The 22187-nt window shown below is 44.7% G+C and overlaps 1 protein-coding gene across 10 annotated transcripts in view; it reads right to left on the bottom strand.

Moving 5' to 3' along the window:
* LOC120901256 overlaps positions 1-22187 on the bottom strand; it is a 173811-nt gene that overhangs the window by 118888 nt on the left and 32736 nt on the right. For all 10 annotated transcript variants that reach the window (XM_040308994.1, XM_040309042.1, XM_040308968.1 and 7 more), the window contains exon 3: positions 9751-9899. In XM_040308994.1, coding sequence (XP_040164928.1) covers positions 9751-9790 — 40 coding nt within the window. In that variant the 5' untranslated portion in view covers positions 9791-9899. The remainder of the gene's footprint in view (positions 1-9750; positions 9900-22187) is intronic.

The following is a 22187-nucleotide window of genomic DNA, read 5'->3' as shown; positions in this document are numbered from 1 at the left end:
CAACTGCCGATTACTATCGCTTCACAGCGCGCACACACACACACACTGAAAGGAACACTACTTTTTTCCCATCATCTTCCATCGTTGACGAACCGGCACAGCGAGCGCATTTGGCATGCCCGGGACAGATTAATCTTGTTCAGAAACAGATTTTCCTTTTCAGGTAAATTGAAAATTTGCGGTGCAATAAAGTCGACAAGTAATGGGTTGCTTTCACGCGGCATTTTCGCCGAAAAGCGCGCTGAAACTGTCGTGTCTCGTGTCTTGCGCGTGGACCGCATTGATGTGTGTGTTTTGTGTTATTTGCTTGCTAACTAGTTTGTTTCACTCTGCGACTCTCCTCTTAGCGAGCTTAGCACAGCTTTTGAATGCAAAAAAGAGGTTTTAAAGGTTCTGTAAAGGGATACTGCATGTCTTTTCATATGCTCGAGAAATTTCAGGCATAAAAACTGTTGAATAAACTGTAATTTTATCAAGAATTTCATTTAAGTACGTTTTTGAACTAAAATGTATGGCCTTTCAGCTTTTGGAGAACAAAAAAAACACATGTTTTGACAATAATGCCTTTTAAATTATCATTTTTAATGCTTTAGGCTCCAGGAAATAAAAAAACTGGTGTAATTTTAAATCACATCAATCAAAAACATTCGAAGCAATTTATTCAATGCGTAAATGAGCAACAATTCGAGTGCCGGAAAAGGCCTGCTTCCCTTATTCCGATAAATATCATTCATAGCCTAACATTCCGACACAATACACCTGCTTATCAAACCTATTTTAAAGCTATTTCAGGCCAATTCACTGCCCACACCCACCGGTCATCAATTCTCATTACGCGGCCATTGATTCAACCCTTCCTTCACACCGTCGAATCTGATATCTGCTCGCTCGCGCACCATTGCAAGCTTAGCTACTCCAAATGAAACTCTAATCAATCGGTGCTAATTCTCGGAAACCGATTCACCTGCCTACGAGACTGCTCTACAATAACTCCCCTCCATCCCGTCCTACACGTTTCGATTGCAATCCGCGAGCAGGAGCAGGCAGGGTGAAACGGAAGTCTCGCACCTGGCGCGTAAGTGTCAAGCGTGCCAAATGGCGTATTATGTTCCAATAATTATTCATCATCATTAGTGCATTAATTGATTGATGTTGCGAGAGCCACTCCTCCCTTGAGTGCCGTGTGCGATGCAATGGGAAATTCCACCCAAATTGCACTTGCACACAGACACACACACACTCGTGAACAGTATCTACAATCCAGTAGGCATGGCGTTCCTCGCGTTCCTTTGCGCGATCCTTGCGTGACCTGAAATGTGTCTTGTGTGCGAGTGTGACCAAACGAGAGGCACGGATGTTTGCAGTAATTGTGCCAATTGGAACCAATACGCGCCCGGGAACGTCTTCGCGGGCTTGCTCCAAGTATCTAGCACCAGCACCAACCAAGAGCACCAAACCAGAAAACCGCAAACCTGTCGTGAGTGAAACCGATTCCGTGCAATTACCTTCCGATGATTTATGTGCAGCTAACCGAACCGGGCCGAAACGGGCCCATAGGCAAAGGCGCACCCCAAAGAAGTTGGCCAAACGAAGTCATCACCCGGAACACATCTTCCTGCCGCCGCCCGCGTCCTCATCAACCTTCACCCGGGCCCAGAAGACCGTGGGAGAAAATCGAACGCTTGCAAACGCTTCGCGGCGCACAACCAGCTCGCTCGCAGCCCGATAACCCGAGAGGCGCAAATATGCCAATTGGAAAATGGAACGATAAATAATACAGCCATAAGTACCTGTTGTTGTTTATGTGCTTCGACGTTATTTGTCTTCGGGCTCACGCGGGGTTCGGGCTCCTCCCGCCAGCGGACCGTAAACCGGTGGCTTCCGCTTCCGGTACAGCGATCCGAAAGTTGCTCACATTTCCGGCACCTTTCATCCCCTTCCTGCACAGGGGAGTGGGGGAGGGAAGGGCGATTGTTTCCTTTCGGTCGCTTCTTACGATTCCATGATTCCTTTTGCCGAAAGGGATCGGGCGACCGGCTAGACAGGCTTTTGAAGAAAATTTAGCCGCTTAGCACACGGTAACCGAGAAGCATACGGTAGGCACGGGCCTGCTTACCATTATTGGCAAAACCGGTAATCGCAACTGGAGCCCGTCCGATCCCTCCCTCTCTCTCTCTCACCCGCCTAACCGAAAGGAGATTGGGTTCGCATTACAAGCGGCACGGCACGGCTTGCGAAGGAAATGGGGAAGTGAGTTTCGGAATGATTGCGATCTATTTCTTCCGTACACTCCCTTTTACCATGCTTACCGACCTTTCCAGTGGAAAATTGCGTGTCCTCAGTCCCGGGGACTACGTGGGGATACAATTTACGCGTGCAGGCATGCGCTCCGAACACCGGGCCCGGGATGGAATTGAGCCGCCACTGTCGAACTGAGCCGTATGCATAAATAAATTAAATCAAACTCAGGCGTTCCGGGTGAACATCCCGGATAAGGCTGGGAAGATAGATGTCGAGCTGCTAATAAATCAATACCAGCTACCAGGAACGGGAAAGGGTGAAGGAAGCTTTGTGAGGAGGAGATGAAAGGATGGTTGGTGTGTCATCGGTGTGGTTAAGTGATTTATCATTTGTTGAATCGGTTCAATTTATGTACATATTTCACCATTGCCCAGCAAGCCAGTTAGCATACTAAGTAGGCGACTGGGGTGGGGGAGGAGAAGGCTTTTTTAACGCTTTCTTTACGAGCTTCCGAAGGTTAACCGGGAACGACCTTCGTTCAAGGTTGTTCGTTTTGGAGTTTGGGGCTGGTATTCGGGTACTTTCAATCGATAACGATAACGAGAAGGTAAATCTGGAGAGTTAGGATAACAGACAGTACATTCACAATATTTTTGACCAATCTACTGGGTTTGTTCACTTAGGGTTAGTTTATCAATGTTAGTTCAGTTACCATTTATTTGGTATTTTCCAATAATCTTTAGATATTTATGAGTTTCGATTGCAAAGGCAAAGTTTTTTTGATGCCCCTTTATGTGTAAAGAAATATTGATTTTAATTTCTTTTTCTGAGAACTTGTCAATTTTGTCAAGATTTGTAATCCATTGACCATTTTACATCTCGAAGAGAAGCTTCTTAGTTCCTAGAATTGAGCACAATCAAAACTGTCATTACATACCGAAGGTGATAATATTTAACTTCATAGAATCGGATTAAAGAGCATTAAAAGATTAATCTAGGATAGCTTCAATACGCAAACAATCCATCAAAAATATCATTTTATTACGAATGAGACCGTATTCTTCAACGTAATGATGCAACAACCTGGTACTGTGTCGGATTATTGGGCAGTACTATTCGGAATACTGATTTTCAATACGGAATAAATATTTCTTCTTAAAACGATGTAAAATACACCGTTGTGCATGTTATTGAACATGTTGTTATAATATTACCTACAAAGTGTTTTCAACTCTCATTCTGATTGTTTGACTAACAGTATCAACTCCTCAAATGATGCATATGACCTTCTAGCACCCTTTCCAAAGTAAGACTAATCCGATCCAGTGCTTTTTAAGATGATTATGATACCGTCAGTCAATAAATCGTTAGCAATCCTCGCTGCCAATCATCGACACCATCAAGCGCACCGACGAATGCTCATTACACATCGTCCTCAATTTGACTGCCACAATTCCTCATCGCCCTGTCCCGTCATTCCGTACAGAAGGACCGCTCCAAACACCGTACCAAAACCACCACACAACCGATCAAAGCCGTCCCTGTTGCATTACAGCAGCAGCAGCACGGAGCAAGACCAGCACAGCATACCACAGCGTACTTTCCAGCGTGGAGCCTACCCACCCAAAACCAATCTCTCATTCCCATCGCAAGGCACCCGTGGAGTGAGTGTCCGTGGGGAAACGCCAAAAAGCCTTCACCTCCAACGCACACTCAGTGGTGATGGTGGTGGTGGTGGTGTGGCCGGAAGCAAACACACCATCAAAGTGCATAATAAATCATGCTCAAGCTCAGTCCCCGTTTTCACTGGCTCTTTCTCTTTCACACACTCTCCCCGTGGAAGTATGTTCGACAGCTACCCCCAAAATCCTCGAATCCACACCGGTAACGCTCGGTCAACTGGGCGGGGGGGAGAAGCAAGGACGGTTCTGACTACGAACCAGCTCGTACCGGTCGACTATTTGCTTTACAGCACCGTACCCGTTGGCCACCTTCCAATTGGAATCAATACCGAGGTGTTCGAAAAATCCATTCACTGCGAGTGCGATTCTCTGGAATCCGGCTGGGGACAGGAAAACGGTTCCGGTGAACAGAGGAAAAGAGGAAACGGTACCAGAAATCAAGTGTTACAACATTTACAACATCCTGCCCATCATTTCCGTGTCATCCGTGCGCTTCCCATCGTTGGGAAGCAGTAACGACCCAGCTAAACAAGCTGAGACCGAGGCCGAGGTGGTATAAGGGTGGGTGTTAGATATCGGCATGCCAGACAGCTGGTTTTCGGTGCTTTCACCGGGTGGGTTACCGTGACACCAAGCTGGAACTCCCTCGACGCTGGAATCGGAAATTCCAATTCCAATTGAACTTTGGCAGCAGCGGGAATGCAGTGTGCAGACGAAGAAGCGATCCTGCTCTAACGACGATTGGAGTTGGTTCACTCTTCTTTTTTATTTTTTTGTTTGTTGCAGACTTTCCCAGAACCGAGAAACGGTGCCTTTTCCCATTGGGATCCAGCGAAGCCCTTCGTGGAAGTGTATTTGTAAATGGGGAAAGTTGGAAGGAATGAAAATGATTTTGTGCAGCAAGTGGACGGCGAATTGCTGCAGGATCAAAATTCCTCACCAGTTTGAGGTAAATGTCGTTTGAATCTAAACTGTCTAGTACCAAAGGTAGACGAGAAGGTAGCATTTAAGAACAATCTATATTTAACGAGTATCACAATACATAAATTACAGAAGGTGTAATAAAAACCAAACATGGTTCATTCAGTCGAGTTGTCTTGGATATTTTCATATTGCATACATTCAGGCGCTTCAACACAGCCGAGAAGGGAAGCTTTAGAAAAAACACTAATGTTTCAACTTTAATAAACAACTTAAAGCTTATAACTTTAGAAAAAAGAGTGGAAAAATCATGGAGCATTCATACCCCTTTATCCCATAATTCATTTCGATACATTTTAACCGCATCGACTGCAAAAAGCAAATGGCAATTTAGTAAACCTCCAATACCAACACACCAATCCTTTCTTCATCCTTGCTACATGTTTATCGTGCAGTTTTATTCGGTTCCCGATCTAGAAAAGTCAACAAAATCCCTTCTCTTTTGCGATTTACAACTTTTGAGTTTATTTTAAGTAAAATTAGTAACACAACAAAAAACTAAACCTAACCCTTCCATTCCAATTCTAACCACGCAAACGGCGAGGTCGCTCTGCGTTACCTTAGAAAGGATTTGCCGAGTGTTCATTACGATGATATACGGTGCATGACAGGGAGTAATTTATAAAGAGGCAGGAGCATAACATAACAAAACCCCGTAATAGGTATGATACTTCCTGGAAGAAGGGAACGCCGTACCGGAGTTAGTTTTTCTCACCTAGACTCCCATCTCGACCATGATGGATAGCGCTGTAACACGACTGAACGTGAGCCCCTCGAGGTTATGGGGACGTGCAAAATGAAAGTGGAAGGACACATGTAATGTGGTTGAAAATTAGCGTTACGGAGAAATGGAGAAACAAACTGCGGAAAGAAGTAACGGCCACAGTTCGTTTAAAACAATAATACAGCACCACGATGCAATAATTTAACGTTTTAGCAGGAAATATGTTTCATTGCCGGACATTTCTTACAACAAAAGCAATCAAATATGACCTCAAACTATTCACACTATCTGACACAGGTCAAAAATGTGTATTGCCTTCCCATACAGTTACAACCAGTTCCACACCAGTCGAAACAAAAACGCTCATAACCTATCAGATGCTTTGATCTTGTACGTCCAACTATTTCACACCCCATTACAGCGCACATAAATGTTCGTTGTGACTCTGTGTGTATGTGTGTGCCAGAGAGTAATTTGAGCGCGTTGGGTTCGTTTTTGTCCTACAAAAGCGAACAGCTTTCCGGATGACTTTCAGCGATTTGCCGTATCGCGTTTCCACCTTCATCCCTCTTTTCTACGCTCTTTTCTACGCTTTTCAAAGGCAAACCCCGGGACGGAAGAAACCTCGGGCGAGATTTACGGATATTTTTATCATCCGAATTCCACTTCAGAAAATTAACTTCTTTTATGAGGCTCTTAAAAAAAGTAACGTTACATTGGCCCGGGCGCCCGCTTCCGGGAAAGGACAACGGGCACAAGGGTGCACAATCGCCGCGGCTATCTGTGCAGCAACGAGGCGGATATGAAGCAGGAAATGAGCATTTTGGGAGGACGAAGAAAAAAGATGGTAAACTTTACTAATCCAACCGGCGGCCCCAGGAGTGTGGTTCATCTTGGTCCCGAAAGCGAACTAATGCCCGGAAAGATGGTCGACGGGCGATTGTTTTGCAAATGCTTGAGGAAGTGAAATGGGAAGTCGTTCTTTTTTTTTTGTTTCTTAGTTTGTCTCTTGCTTCATCTTTAAGCTACTCCAGACGCGTCCAGAAATATTTCTTTGGTTTGCGTTTCCTTTTGGGGGAGCGCGAGATGGAGAATAGGAAGACAAAACGAGCAGTGGAAAGTTCCACTTGAGAAAGCGACTTTTTCTTCCATGCTTTTCGAGGTGCCTATGTGTATGTGCATTTGCAATTGACTGTCTGAAATCTTTTCTTTGGATCGTTTTTCTGTCCCACATTCAATGCAAACGTGCGCTGCGAAAGCATAGAACAGAAACATATGATTGTCGTGCGTTACTCTTGAAGCCATCAATGCAAGCATAAAACAAGTCGTCTTTCGCTCCTGTCAAGTACACGGCCACCGTTACGGTGCCACTGGTGCCATCGGAAAAGTCATCATTTCACTCGCCTGATGCCTGGCCGGGAAATATATAGAGTCTAGACTCGAAGAACATCTCTGGAAGTCGTGCTCGCCGTACACGGTTGCCCTTTTTCTTTGCCCCTTCTCTGATTGAGTACGGCTGAGCACTGAACGAGGTTTTCCTTTCAAACAATAGAGCTTCCTTCAAACACACACACACACACACACACACACCCATTCAGAGAAAAACACGTACCCAAGATTCCACCCTCACAATTGATACACACCCCCGTAGAGCAGGACGAGCAAAACGATTGTCGTCGTCGTTATCGTCGACTGGTGTCTTCGGCATCAAGACATTTCGCTCCCATTGCCCGAGAATGCACACAAATCGTGAAGCTATTTTCCTATGCACACACACACACACACACACACACAGAAAACTAAGAGAGTAATGATGCGTGGAGTGAGGTGAGATTAAACGGCCAATATGCCATCCGGATCTTGAACGTTTCATCCTCGGGATGCTCGTCGTTTAACGGACTAATCACAAACGTCAAACAAGCGAAGCAAGGGGGCCATCGTCGTCTGTCGTCCGTTTCCTTACCTCGTTGGCAATAAATTGAGCGTAAGTAATGGAATCAATCATCCTCCATGGGCTCGAGCTCAGCCGGGAAAACAAATGGAGCACAATTACGATTGGGGTGTTGTTGTGCGATAATGGCAAGGATGAGTGAACGTAACGATACCAGAGACAGTAATGAGAATGGCTCAAAATCAAATGAATGAAAATTTTGTTATATTTTTACTATATAAAACTGAAACTGGCAATTGATAACACAAATAATCCAATAAGTAATCAATATGTACTTAAACAGATATAAACAAAAAAGTAAGGGGTTTCTTTACAAAAACAACTTAGAACACACTTAAGGTGTTCTATTTTGATATTCATTGCACCTATTTAACACACAGATGAAACAATTTGCTTGCAGCCAAACAAACATTAATATTTCAATTAATCCAGCGAAAAATCGATTTACGACGCCGAGGCCTCTACACCGAGCAGCACAACGGTCTCGGGCAAAGAAGTCTACAAACAAATGCAATTGCGTTTGCCATTCCTCTCCCGCAAAAAAAAAACACATGCTGCAACTTTTTAGCCCAAAAATTAGATTGCTTTTCTCGACGTTCACAAACACAAACGGTTTGCGGGGCATAATGAGCAACTTTAAACGAGTTCTTCTGCCCGTTATTGTTTACAGCGCAAGCGGGGAGGAAGGCAGTACACAACCTTACGCCCTCCTCGCGCAAGTTTCATCGCGAGCGCTAACTACAACTAATGACAATTGTTTTGCATTTTCCGTCATTTTGCATTTCTCGTGTTTTTTTGTTTTATTTTAATTTTTGTTCCTCTTTCCTTTGCGCCACCCATTTAAATGGGCTTTTCGTCTTGTGTTTTGTTTGCCCGACCGGCCCGGGTCCGGGTCCGGCTTGCCGAGTTTTATTGTTCTATTTTAGCACTTTTGCGTGCTGTTGTGCACAGCACACTGGGTGCACTCCGGGTTTTCTCGGGTTGGCGTTTAATATTTTTAAACAGTTCGTGCCTTTCGTGGGAAAGATTGCACGGGCCGCGACGGGCAAGAAAGCAAGTTAACGAAACGCGGCGTCGTGCCGACCGAGCGCAACGCGCGGTGCATCCACCACCCACTTTCGTAAGTAATTTACGATGCATTTACCACACACACACAGCAGTACATGGTGCGACTGGGGCGCACTGGGGTGAACGAGAGTAAAGTGGCATTTGTGCGGGTATTACATCCACAGGGCCGTACGTGCAAATGTGTAGCACACGTATGGTGGTTCTGAAAACAACAACATCAGCACCGGCACGGTAAATTCCGTTTACATCCAACTCCACACAAGATGCTACGTGGAGTGTACGTGCGCAAACAGGGTTAGTGGAAAAGTTTCTCAAAGGTGGTGAAACTTTTGAAGGATTTTTGGTTGTTTAGTTTTTAAATGTAAAGCAAGTACAAGCAAACGTAGAACCACCCAAACGGTACTGATGAAACAGGGCCCTTGCAAGAAGCAAAATACTACAGAGTTCTATTTTACATTCAGCAGAGTCGTACTAGGCAATAACTAAAGGGCATGAATTGTCCAATAGGATTATCTTCTTTCAAAAACTGTTAATTAAAAATTTACCGGAAATTAAAAATTCTCCTCAATCAATAAGATTGTGGTCTTCAACGAGTGTTCATTGATTAAACTGTTTCTCTCTCCATATTCTATTTTTAATTATAAATATCATCTCATGCCTGGATGGATGGGGCACTCTCCTCGCCTCTCACAAGTCCAGCAGCAAATACAGTGTGCCGATTGATGGTGGCGAGTGTAAACGAACACAAATCAAACACTCACCCATAATACTAAATAAAAACAAACACCACAGTTTACCCCCCCCCCCCCCCACTGTTAGCAGGGTGGACAAGGCGAGAATAAAAATCTTTCAACCAAAAATTCGTAAACCATTTAGCGCCTTTGCGTAAACCCAGCTTAAGCGAAACGCCACCGTTTTGGGGTAAACTTTGTTGTTTACGTGTAATCGGGTAACTAGGTGGTTTGTTTTGGGTGTCATATTCAAGAAAATTAGTTGTGAACCATGTAGCTAGGGCGGTTTTCAAATTGAATTCTCTTTTTTCCTGTTTCTTTCTACCATTTTTACGAGAATACAGCTCCGAAAGTGCGAAATATTTCACTTACGTATCTGAAGACTAAGACAGTACACAGCTTGTGACGTCATCGCTGGACGCCAGACGTTCTTCTACTTGATTGACGGATGTTGCAGCAAATTGACATTCATCTTCCCGCACTTGATTAGGTGTAGCGTTGCATGTGGCTTGTTGAGTACGCTGGAAGTAGCAAAGCAAAGAAACAAACGTTGTAGAAAATTCAATGAATTTCAATAAATGGTGAAACAAAAAACACACGATACGATGGTAAAAATGGTACGCACATGAAAGTAAAACATAAATGCACCCCCCACACACCCGGCGTTCGAACCACGAACAAAGGCGAATTACATGAGCGAAATTTCATTTTCTAAATGGCATACAACATAATTCCGCCCATTTCCTAGGAGGCATTACCCTCATAATAATTTAGATTATTTTACCTTTCACCTCACTTTATCTCTACTCGGTGGAGGGAGTGCGTTTGCCGAGGCTAAACGAAAAAGGGTTTTTAAAATTACACTCCCACTGCCCCAGGAACCGAAATACCAGCACCAGCACGCGGTACCGGGTTCCGAATCGTTTTTTATTAGTTTAACCTTCATTTTTCTTCCAGCCAGCTAAGATGACTTTGGCCATCGCAGCGAAGACTTCATTGTCTTGCAAACGTTCTGTGGGCCGGAGAATAAACCCTCGCTTTTGATAAAACGATAACCCCGAGAAAAGGTAACATCGCCCCTTGCGTATTCATTGCTCTATTGAATCTCTCTCGCTCTGTGGGCGACCGAAGACAAAATACAGGTGTGTCGGGTAGATGGTGTAAGTCAAAAGAAAGCGGTATCTTTTATGATAGACCTTTTAAAATAACATTGCACAGTGGTAGAAGAAGAAAATAAAACAATACAGAAAAGGGAAACATTTTTATCGAAAAACTTTAACAGATGGTAGATGCATATGCTCAAGGTTAAACGTACACTGAAAAATGTTTCTCTACACCCTTTACCCATTCTGTATCACTCCGGTTCAACACAGCCTTTAAAGATGTTTTATTCCTTCTTAAAAATGTACCTTGAAAACTCACACGACATCCTTTCCTTATTCCCTCCTCTCACAAATCATTTTTCTTTCCACAACCGGTTGTAACGATTGTTGTAACTTCTTCGACGTAGACGAGCGGGCGCTCAACAAATGCATGAATAATAAATAACTTAAAAGATCATCATTATAACTGTCGGGAAAAACGAGGAAAAGGGCGTTAGCCGAAGCCGCAGATCCTGGGGACAGATCGGTTCGATAGAGTAAAGCGATAAGAAAAGTTACCCCACCGGGTAATGTTAAAGCAAAGGAAAGGGAACCCACCTTTCTGCCCCCTCTAGCCACTGCCTTTTATAACACAGTGGACCAACTTTTGGAACACGCGTTTTGTGCATAAATTTGCTTTTCCTTTTTGCTCGAACGCTGTTTTGACTTCGGTCGACTTCACAGATATACGGGAAGCGGGAAGTTGGCGGTGACGAATGGAAACTGTTTTGATGACAAACCACAAAGACGAGGAACGTGCCGGATCAGATCGGAGCAAAAGGTGTAAACGTGATCACAATTCTTCCCCGGTTGAAAGGTGAATCCGAAATGATCGATCAGAGGAACAGAAGATGGATGGAAAAGTTTTTTGGTGTATAGAAAGTTTTTTAATAGAATTGGCAACAGATTGTTGTTGTTGGATTTAGCAGAAATACTAAATTAAAAATGTTTAGTAACATTATTGTTTAAAGTAACTGGAGTTCTGATTTTTATTAATTTATGTAATATTCATTACACGTTTTTTGGTGAAGCGACCTTATTATATTTGTATCGAATCTTCAATCACTGTTTGAAAACAATTGAAAGCCTTCATCACGGTGGCAAAATCACATCACGTCTGGCAGGCCTGGTATTGATTTGCCTTTACCCAAATAAGCCACTCAGTAGCAAACGTTAAATCCAAGCTGGAGGTCTATAAAAAAGGATCAATAAAATGTAAAACCTCACACGCATAAGCTGTGCCAAGGATGAGAATATATAGTTTCCCTCTTGATGAAGCGATCCTCGCATATCAGCGACAAACAATAAAAAAGGATCCATATTTTCCCTCCGCGACGGTACGATGATATCTCCAATCAGCGGGAAACCGAAATCGCTCATCGCTTGACAACCCAAGCCACCGTCTTCACCGGCCGGACGAGGTATGTGACTGTGTGTCTGTAAGGGTGTCTGTAAATACTAAACGAACAACAACAAAAAAAGCAACAACTTCTACTGCACCCGCTTACACCATTAAGTAACCATCCCAAGCTCTCCATTTGCTAGATGCTCCAAGATTTCCATTCCGTTTCCTGTCGCTCGCGAAGGAACAGCAGCAGCAGAAGAACTTTTTCGAATAACTTTTCAACTTTGTCATAAATTTGGAGCCAAACGAGGGTTTCCTTTTGCTGCCGCAATCTCCCCCCCCTCCCTCTCCTTCTACCCCTTGAACGCTCTTTTGTTCCCAAAGGCTCGTAAGAATGATTAACGGCCCCTTGCAAACCGTGTCCCGTGCATGGGGGTTTGTGGGTTTTGTTTCTCAAAGTGTACGGGCAAAAAGCGACAGAAGCAGACATTCGTTGCTAGTGAAGACGGTGATGGTCGAAATGTGGGATACAGACTTACTAAGTAAGTAGCGGAAACCATTTCGGTAGCAAAGCCTACATGCCTATGTCATCCCGTGTAAGCTGCGGGGCAGCTTCGAATAAGTGGAAATTGGGATCATGCGTGCAATTACCTGCTGTTTTAAACTTGTTTTTAGTTTACACGAGTTTCGCTGTGGATGAGTAGAGCTTAAGGAATGAAAACGATTTATTTTGAGTACAATTGGAGCTTAATACTATTTCACATTTTTACAGCAGTTAGGCAAGAAATGCTTGTAATTGTATTGCGTGATATCAAGGTATTTTTCTCTATATAATCCAATCTCACACAAACCACAATACTGTAACATTTAAATGACAGTTCTAAAGTTGACGAAACGATGTTAAGACAACGAGATTTTTCTACAATTATCTACTCCAGAATAGTTTCCATAATATAAATTATTCAAATATTTATGTTAACAAAACAATACAGCAATATGGATAAAAGCCTTCGCCGCTATGCACACATTGCTCTGCACTTCAAAACATTCTCTTTCATTCATGATGCCTCAGGTTCCTTTGCACTTTAAACAACTCCAACCCATTCACATGCTACATCCATCCTCCATCCATTCTTCCACTTATTATCTTTGTTTTACCGAACGTACAAAATTTTGGATAAAGCAACGAGGAATGTAGGTTAAACATACTCATCCAACATCACGGCGAGATACACGCAAAAAAAGCCCCCACACCCACAAACCGGAGCTCAGCGCAACAGCGAAGCTCATCAAACCATCCAGCCCCGCGTTCCCCGATCCAACCCGGGCCGTATTAGCTGTGGCTAACCGTTAATTCATGAGCTATTTGCCGCGAGTTTCGCTGTAACTCGATTCCTTCAGCGCCGGCTCAAGGATCGAGCTCATTCGCCGGGTTCGCTCGAAAGCCGCCTACCGGTATTAGCACGATGTGGTTGGCCTTTAGCACATTAGACAGACCGACCGAAAGCTCCATTCGGTTGGACGGGTATGGGCGAAAACGGGGTCTAGTTGCAGATGATGGAAGGGTCGGCTGTCGGCGGTGCCGGAATTCACTCTGACGGTAAGAAGATTTATGAGCTCGTGCAACAGGATATCTTCATAAGTGTGCTTCCAGGCACACCCCGAACCACCGCGCGTTCCTCATTCGCCCCTGATTTGCAACAGAGGGAGGAATACCCGAGCACTTCGGTTCCGGGGATGAAGACGGTTGCGCTGGTGCAAAATGGTACCGTTTACGTCAGCGCATAATCGTTGCAACCGTCAAAGACGTTCAAGTGCGACCTTCTTCACAGCGAGCGAGCTGTGTGTGTATGTACATGGCACAACCAGCTTTCATATGCAAATCCGTCTCGCTGCCTTCGCCTGATCCATGAAAAAAGGCTAACGCTACTCCGCCTTGTGTATACATGCACCCGTGGTGCACCATCCGCAGTCCTGGAGGGGGGGGTGGCAATAATAACAACAGTAATGGAACAGAGCAAAAGCAAAAAAGCCACCGGGACAAGGTGTCGAAAGTTTTTCATCAATCTTCGACCGAGAAGAGCCGCTGTACGCGGTGTGAACAGGGTCGCCCGTACTCGTTGAGGCAGAGATTTATGAGATTTGTGACCAAACTTTCAAATCCGACGTCATCATGCAGCCGCGGGAATCGCATCGTGATGGAGGGTGTGCAACGAAGACTGATGGAAACTAAACGGTGCACTCCCCCCTCCTCCTTTTTTTTCTAATGAACTTTACTGACGAGTGCGGGTGCGGCAATATTACGAGTGTTGCGAGCAGTTTTTTTTTGTGTGTGCCATCGTTACATTTGCATGATTTATCCAGAGTGCTGCAATTGACGGGCAGGGATTCTTGTGCAAAGATGCAATAGAATTTAATCCACCTGGTTTCTTTGGAATATGTTACAGGATGTATTTCCACCGAGGCGTTCATAGGCATTTCTCAGAAGCTACACTACATTGCTCAGGAGAATATTCTTTGCATTATTATATGCTGATTCTTGAAGGATTTCCAAGAGTTTACAAGAATTTGAAGCAAAAATGTGTGCTCCTTATGTTTTGGTTGTATATTAACACAAAGCATACTCTTTACATATAGCGGGAACAGCTGAATTACAGTCGTTGGAGGAATATGAAGAATAACATCCGAGAATCTTTGACATCATTCATGATGTTCGTACCTCAAACTCAATTGTTTCCTTATTTTTCATAAATATCAGTTTCTTGGGTCTTTTCATTAAGTTTTCTTAGGGTTTCAATGACTTTTCAAGACTTTTGTTATAAAGTGATCCAGTATGGAATGCAACCTGTGGTTTTTAATGCCGTAAGATGCAGGATGCTCATAACAAGTGTTGGTTTACTCAAACGTTCATTTTGCTCAAGCATCAACGGTTCTTTATACTACTTTATCAAACTAGATAACTAAAATTAACGCAAAACTCAAAATTACACCTCCTCAACATAAAAATAACGCCTCCCACACGTATAGTTCCGTAATAGCTGATGATAATCTTAACCCTACCAGCTGAGCTTGTCACGTCCTGCGTGCTTTAGGTGAACGTGGACTCCTACCAACCATCGATTCCCCCGGTTCCGCAGACGGGTGATAAACTTCATCAATACACGAAATGAAGAAAGAAAACGACTGACAAACGAACATCTCAGCCCAAACACGTACACACATACATCTTTCACACGCATTTCATCGGACGAGCAGCTATAAACGGAAACCATCACTCAATAGCTCGATAACTACACAACCAATCACTTACCTACACCAACGCCAACGCCCCTGGTCATCCCCGGTGTGGGTCACACGGTCTTCACCAAGCGAAACGATGGCCACCATACCGACCCCATCGCATCGGAGGACGCAGGACGAATGTTAAGGACGGATATTTGATTATGTTATTAAGTGAACAAATATTCCCTCGAAACGATGTTCCCTCGTCGATGTGTCTTGCTGAAACCGAACTGCTTCGCCCGTTCCAACTTCTTCGTGTTGTCGTTGTTGACAAAAACGGATACAAACACAATTTTGTGTCTAGCTTCTTGTTACTATTCGATTTCCTTCCTCTTCAGGGTGGTGTTTTTTTTTCGTTCTCTCTTCTTCTTGCCTGGGTGACACAACACATTGGAATTCCTCGTTCGAGAGATTAAGCACGCAGTTGTCAATTGATGAAAGTCTAACAAAGACACACCAGCGCAGTCGAGGCACGCGATTTAATACATCGACTGGAGCTTTCTGGGCACTCAGCACACTACAGTCAATGTGCTGTGTCTTCCCCCCATCATGACCAATGCGTGGGAGAAAAACTTCCAAACAGATTTTGTGCCTTTTTTGTTTATCTCCCGGACGGATGTCAAGTTTTGTTGCCGTCCCCGTTCAAAGACAGCCTGGACACAAGTTTTCCGTCAAACGTAGGGCCCAACCCCCTGTTTGCCGGGCCAAAGACAAATTAACTTTGCAGCGTGGCTGAAGCATGACCGGGCCGGGTCGGTAAAATCGAATCATGGAACGTACAGCGTCCCATTGAAGCGCGTTACCAGCAAATGTCCTACGGCGCTTCGAGTGGCGGTGAGCGTTGCCGAACCGTAGCCGGAACCAACCCGAGAGATGGCCCCATCTTACTGACAGTATCAATTTTCGGTCAAGCATTGCGTAAAAGGACACATCTCTTGTCGCGATAAGAGAGCAAGAGAAAGAGCGAGGGAGAGAGAGAGAGGGAAGGAGGCTGGGACACAGCCCGAGCCACCGCACCGACGTCAATGCCAACGTCAAAATGCGAAGCCTGCCCAAACTACCCCGACTCGTGCCCTTGTTGTGCACTTCCCGGTGCGTTCTGGCGTAATGTGCCAGCGTTTCTTTGTGCCGGCGGCATCGTACTTTTATGTTGCCATTTTCCTGCTGCGCCTACCAGCCTCCCAAAATGCTGCCCAAAATGCGACCGCCGGGCATCGTCAGGAAAACGCATGTCCCGGGACGGAAAATGTCAACGTGGCTTGGTGCCTGTGTTCGCTGGGCTTGATGGAAAGATTGAGCAAAGAACAACTCGAAACGAAAGCAAAAACAAAAAACCAACAAAAAAAGCCGAACCACATGAACGTCTCATCCCAAAACCCGATACCGACGAAGCGGTAGAATTATCGATTCCATTTGCACTGGGCACCAACGGCAGGGCAGCGTAGCCCGATTCCGGGCACGTACCGGCAAAGGGCCGATCGAATAAGCTCGGAAAAATCCACCGAATTAGCATCCGCTTGTAGAATGAGGATTTAAGCGCTTCGATTATTTTGAGACACTGAATCGGTACTCGATCAAAATCCGGCACTCCGGCCGCTGGCTTGGCTGGTGCGCTCTGGTGGGTTGTGTTCTCGAAACGGACAGCGATTTTATCACACACACACACACGCACGCACACACACACACAAACACATACCGTACCGGGCTGTCTAATGAAACTTCATGAGGGCACTGGATTTTGGGGCAGATCCGAACGCTGGTTCTCGTCCTGGTAGCAATCGGTCTAGAGAAGAGTGGGTTTGAAAGCCCTTTAAATTGTCCCATGGATTAGCATTTGAGGGAAAGATTGAGAACATCCATTTTATTTCAAAAAGGGAGTATGTCTAGCACAGCTCATCAGAAGGATATTGTAGATTATGAGAGATTTGAGCAATAGTTTGTGAATAATCATGATTTACTACGCTGTCAACTACTAAACATCATTTCATAATTATATAATCATTCATCATTATGATATAATTTTCATTTACTCGATTACCACTAACTATTTAAGGTTAACTTTCAAAGCCTCAAGATGTCTAATTAAACTACGCTTCGGGATGTGTCATTAAACTACCATCTCGGTGTACGTTCTTACCTTAATTTCTTATGTACATCAATGACTCCTCCATCCTTACTTCCAGCTTTATCCGGCAAGTGATACTATTTAAATAAATTTCCTCCTCCAACGGTATACAACCGGCTTCAAGATGTTACGCTTCGCCTGAGAAAACACCGATTGTCCTTCGCGGCGTAATTTAAACGTGGCGTGCAGTTTACTGCACGCAACATCCCCTAAAGCTACCACCATTTGCAGCGATACGTTACACGCCACGGCACCACCGTGCGCAAGAAGCCGGGCAGGGCAGCGATACATTCTTGCCAACTATTTGCTTCTTCTAGCAAACACCTACGATGTTCCTACCGGGATGCATTCGATTCTCTACACAATCCCGTCTCGCAGCAAACGCATTATAAAGCAACCTGGTGCGAGTGCCAAACCGGGTGCCACACAAAACCGACAAAGACACCAGGCACGCGTGCTGTAAGCGTAACCGTTTTGCCAATAATTTTGCCCGGACCCGGCAAGGTGATCCCGTACAGCCCGGGTGGTTGTGTGTGTGTGTGTACACAGCCAAAAAGGTGCAATACAACGCACAACAATAACAGACCGACGGGAGGATTTCTCCGTCCAAGAATAGAGCCCGGGGAAGGGGCGGGAGAAGGGAACGGCAGCAACACGGTAGCGAAAATCTGTTCCGCTATTTGCATAAACAACTTCAATATTAATTATGGCGAATTTATTGCTAATTTAAGTCCCTACATTCGACTACCGCGTGCACCGACGATCCGGCGTGTGTGTGTGTGTGTGCCGTGTGTCCCGAACTCAGTCGTCCCCGTCATTACACGGGCTGATGCACACTCGCACGGGACGACACCTTTTGGGGAGGAGGATCGATGGGCAGATGATGGTGTTTGCTCAACGGGAAAGGACGAGAAGTTGCTTCCAATAGAGTCGCATTTTGATACGACACTGGAGAGCCTTCCCGCTTGTACTTTTGAGTGTATTTGTGTGTGTGACAAATATAAAACAGTCCCTTTGTTGAAGCTTCCGTGCGGATGGGTCTATTTGTGCAATTTGGACGAATATTTTAGACAAAACAGTGGAATTTTAAGTGGACAAATCAACATATTCAAATATTTAAAGTCATTGAGCAGTTTTCTCACTGTTTTCAAAAAATATTGAAATAAATTAAACTCATTTTAAAATGAAAAATTCTCAATAAACGATATAAAAACATCAGTAAAGACCTTAAAAATGCGAAAAAACGGTCATATTGTCCGTCAAAGATCCAGATGAATGCATCTTCTCCTAATTATTTCAATCACCTGCTCATCGCTTATCTTCCCCTATATTAAATTATGAATATTTATACACCAGCTAATCCAGCCAGGCAGACACATCGTTCCCATTCCCCAACTCTACCCATACCATACCTATACCGAGGGTACTCTTTAATAAGCAAATTAACTAAGCTCATTACCCTGCTCACGGTCGGCTGCACGTACACGGGATCTAATTAATGTCACACCTCTCTCACACTCACACACACATACACTCATAAATGTCTAACCCCGTGTGTGTATCATGAGCCGAAGCAAAGCGTTTAATTTATTTAACACTTTAACCACTCGTTCCCCATTAACGATTTATCTTCATTCTAGCAGAGCATTAATTTTTCCCAGCGTATGTGTGTGTATGTACGTTTTTTCTTTCTTTCTTTTTTGTGCACGATCTCTCACTCCCTTTGTTGTTGGCCAAGTTCCGGCTCAACCGTCCAAGTGGAGTGGAATAAGACCTTACCACCTTCTACTGTTTCTAGAGATCATGCTGTGAAGTACACGCTTTCGTCACCTTTACAACCCTTCCTGCTACAAGCACCTTGGTTGTACCATGGCTATGATCCACTCACCTGGGCGGGGAAGGTAGTGCAAAAGCGACAACAACAAAAAACACGAAACCTTCCCCAAAGTGACGTGTCAACCGGCCAAAACGAAACTTGTCCATAGTGCCCCGGACGAGTTGTGTCGAGTGAGCCACCGCGATCCTTCTCGCACTCCTCGACCGTGTGCTGCTCAAAACCCATCGTCACTAAGAGCCGGGGGTCGTTCAAAGGACTTTTGCTACACGCAATCCCGCCCGCGCAAGGCCCTTGGCAGCGGCGTTTCATTCGAGAGTCTGTGTGAACCGAACGAGCGTCTTCATTCGCTGTGTGTGTTTGTGTTCCTCGTTGTGATACACTTTATAATGTGTGCACACACTCGAGCGAACGATCAAAGGACATTATTTCTCGGGGAGCACACACACACAAACACACAAGCAACATATACACCCTACTTATGTTGCTCGTGATACTTTAGCAGTCGGCGATTTTGGAAGAAAGGGGCAGTACGCGTCTTTGTAGAAGCGTGTAGCAGCACGAACATGCACGGAACCGTGTGCTACCGCCACACGCGACAAATAACATCATAAACACCGTCGCCGACAATGATGACGATGTTGCCGTGTCCGCCGCCCGACCAAGACGTCCCGCCCAGGCCAAAATGCGCCAGCTTGGACCTTCTCTTGGATGGTGTAAAATTATGAAGTCACGAGCTTGCTGGCAGGAGCAATATGTTTGGGGTGAAAGTTTACAGGAAGCAGCTATGTTACCGATACACTTCCTCTATCGATGGATGCCATTTTGTACGTGGTAGCTTGCGGGAAGGATGAATTTTTGAGATGCAAGCATAGAGAATCGAAGGCAGGAAATAGCACATTGTGTACAGAGATGGCAAGAACTATCAAAGAAACATTACACAACATTTACGAAGACAGTGAGAAGTTGTCAAAAATAACTTCTGTGGGAAAAGTCTTAAATTATGAGACAATATTAACTGCTTTCACATATCTCAACCTATAGCATACGGCAATACATTTAATTAGCATTAGAGCCACTTTATTACGTGATTATTAAATGATTGTCCTCTCAAAAATGATCGTTCGTTCATGTCGATTAGTTTGTTTTATTGTAATCGTTGTACATTTGTTACAAAAAGTACCATAAAAACCATAAAAACCGAGCTACTAAAAACGACACCGATTGTGGTCAGACAATCAGTACGTATCGCACATCACGCACTGTCAACTCCATCAACCGTACACTGCCAGCCATTTACACCATCATCAACACCTCGCTAGAAACAGTGGCTCGTGCCCCGATCAGTAAGCCACACATTACATTTAGTTGAATTACACGATGAATTAAAAAATCATACAATACGTTCCCATTCCCCCCCGTACCACCAGTATGGGGGGGAATGCGCACGGAATGGAGTGGAAAATCCCAACCCAAAACCGCATCCGCGCAAATGCATGCGTAAGCATTATAACGATCAAAACAGTTAGTGGGCCGTTAACTGATACTAACAACCGGTTGGCCATAACTGGCTGGAGCGCAAAACCCATTATTGCCCCAAAAATAGCTTCCACAGACACACACACAATCCCAGCTGTGTACACCCTTCGCGCACGAAATACGTGCGCACGACCCGCAAAACACGCAGCCGAAGCCGGGGTTGAAGGCCTGGCCACTTCCAGTCATCGATTGGAAATTGAAACTAGCACAGTTTCCACATTGCCTGGTTGTGTATTTCATTGCCAAAATACAAAAGTGGAAAACACAACCTTCTCGTTCATGCGTGAAAACAATTGACGAAAACTTGACGTGTTTGAGGAACATTTTCGAACGATCGACGTACGGAAAAGGGGGAAAGTGAATTTTGGTTTTTTGCTTGCTCCAATTCGCCACACGGGTCATGTTTGATTGGTTGGTTGGAAGGTTAAGTGGAAATGCTTGCTCACCGGAAGGTGAAAGTATCATTAAACCATTTAATCGATGTATTTTAATATTCTTCATCATATTTTTAATTTTTTTTTACTACAGCAAATTCAAAGTTTGTTTTCGAGCTGCTTTAAGTATTGTGTTTATTCCATTAATATGTTTTATCAATTTAGTTTAATAAGCTTAAAGTCTATTAAGGTAATTGGTAAAATGTATAGTAAATTCAAGTTAAAACTACTGTTGAAGTAAATAATCATACACAAAGTGATACCGCGCGCTGATCGATTAATTAAATGTACCAACCGAATGAAATTGTCACATGTAAACGGCCCCTTGTCTCGAGGCCCCCCCCGAAGCAATCAATGGCACGTCCCATCGCCATAAAACAACGCTCGCGAGCAACCAACACCACCGTTCGCAATTGATTTATGCGTGTTGCATGTGCCATTCGGGTCCCATGCATCCATGCTGTCGGGCGCTGCCGTGCGACAACATGGAATCCCCATCAACATAATCACCATCATCGGTGTGTCATATCGATGCCCCGAACAGTGTGCACTTCACCAGCAGTTCCCTACGTCAACAGTTACTTCGACGTACATATCAAACCACACACCCGTTGTGTGCGAGTTCGTGCGTCAAAATCTGCAAGTTACAATTCATTCACCTCCGCGGGAACCCACCACAACACAGCGCTAATTGCTAACGACATCAACCCGAAATGGTAGTTCGCGGCCAGCCAGCCAGCCAGCCCGGTCCGAGCCGAGCGAAAGATCCACTAGATGGGCAACAATTATCCCAAAGAGAGTGATAATTACGCTTACAAGCATTTGCACGCACGCCGAATCGTCGACTAAATCGGCCGGTGCAACGTCCAGCCCTGTCGAGCCTGTGTCGGCGCTTTGGCTCCTCCTCTCTCTCCCTGGAATGGAACTACAAGCGTCGACGGCCAGTACAAGGGTTTGGGGATACCACCCAGGGGGGCTTCAGACACGGAAGTGGCGGTACATAATTTCTCAGCAACAGTACAACAATCTACCGCCTCTACAGACACCGAGCGCTCGAGGTAAGAGTTCAATTCCGAAACGATACAACGGGGCTGGCACGCCGGTGTAT

Source organism: Anopheles arabiensis, chromosome 2 (assembly GCF_016920715.1).
Source record: "Anopheles arabiensis isolate DONGOLA chromosome 2, AaraD3, whole genome shotgun sequence".
Lineage (NCBI taxonomy): Eukaryota > Metazoa > Arthropoda > Insecta > Diptera > Culicidae > Anopheles > Anopheles arabiensis.
This window is presented reverse-complemented; position numbering and strand designations above follow the sequence as displayed.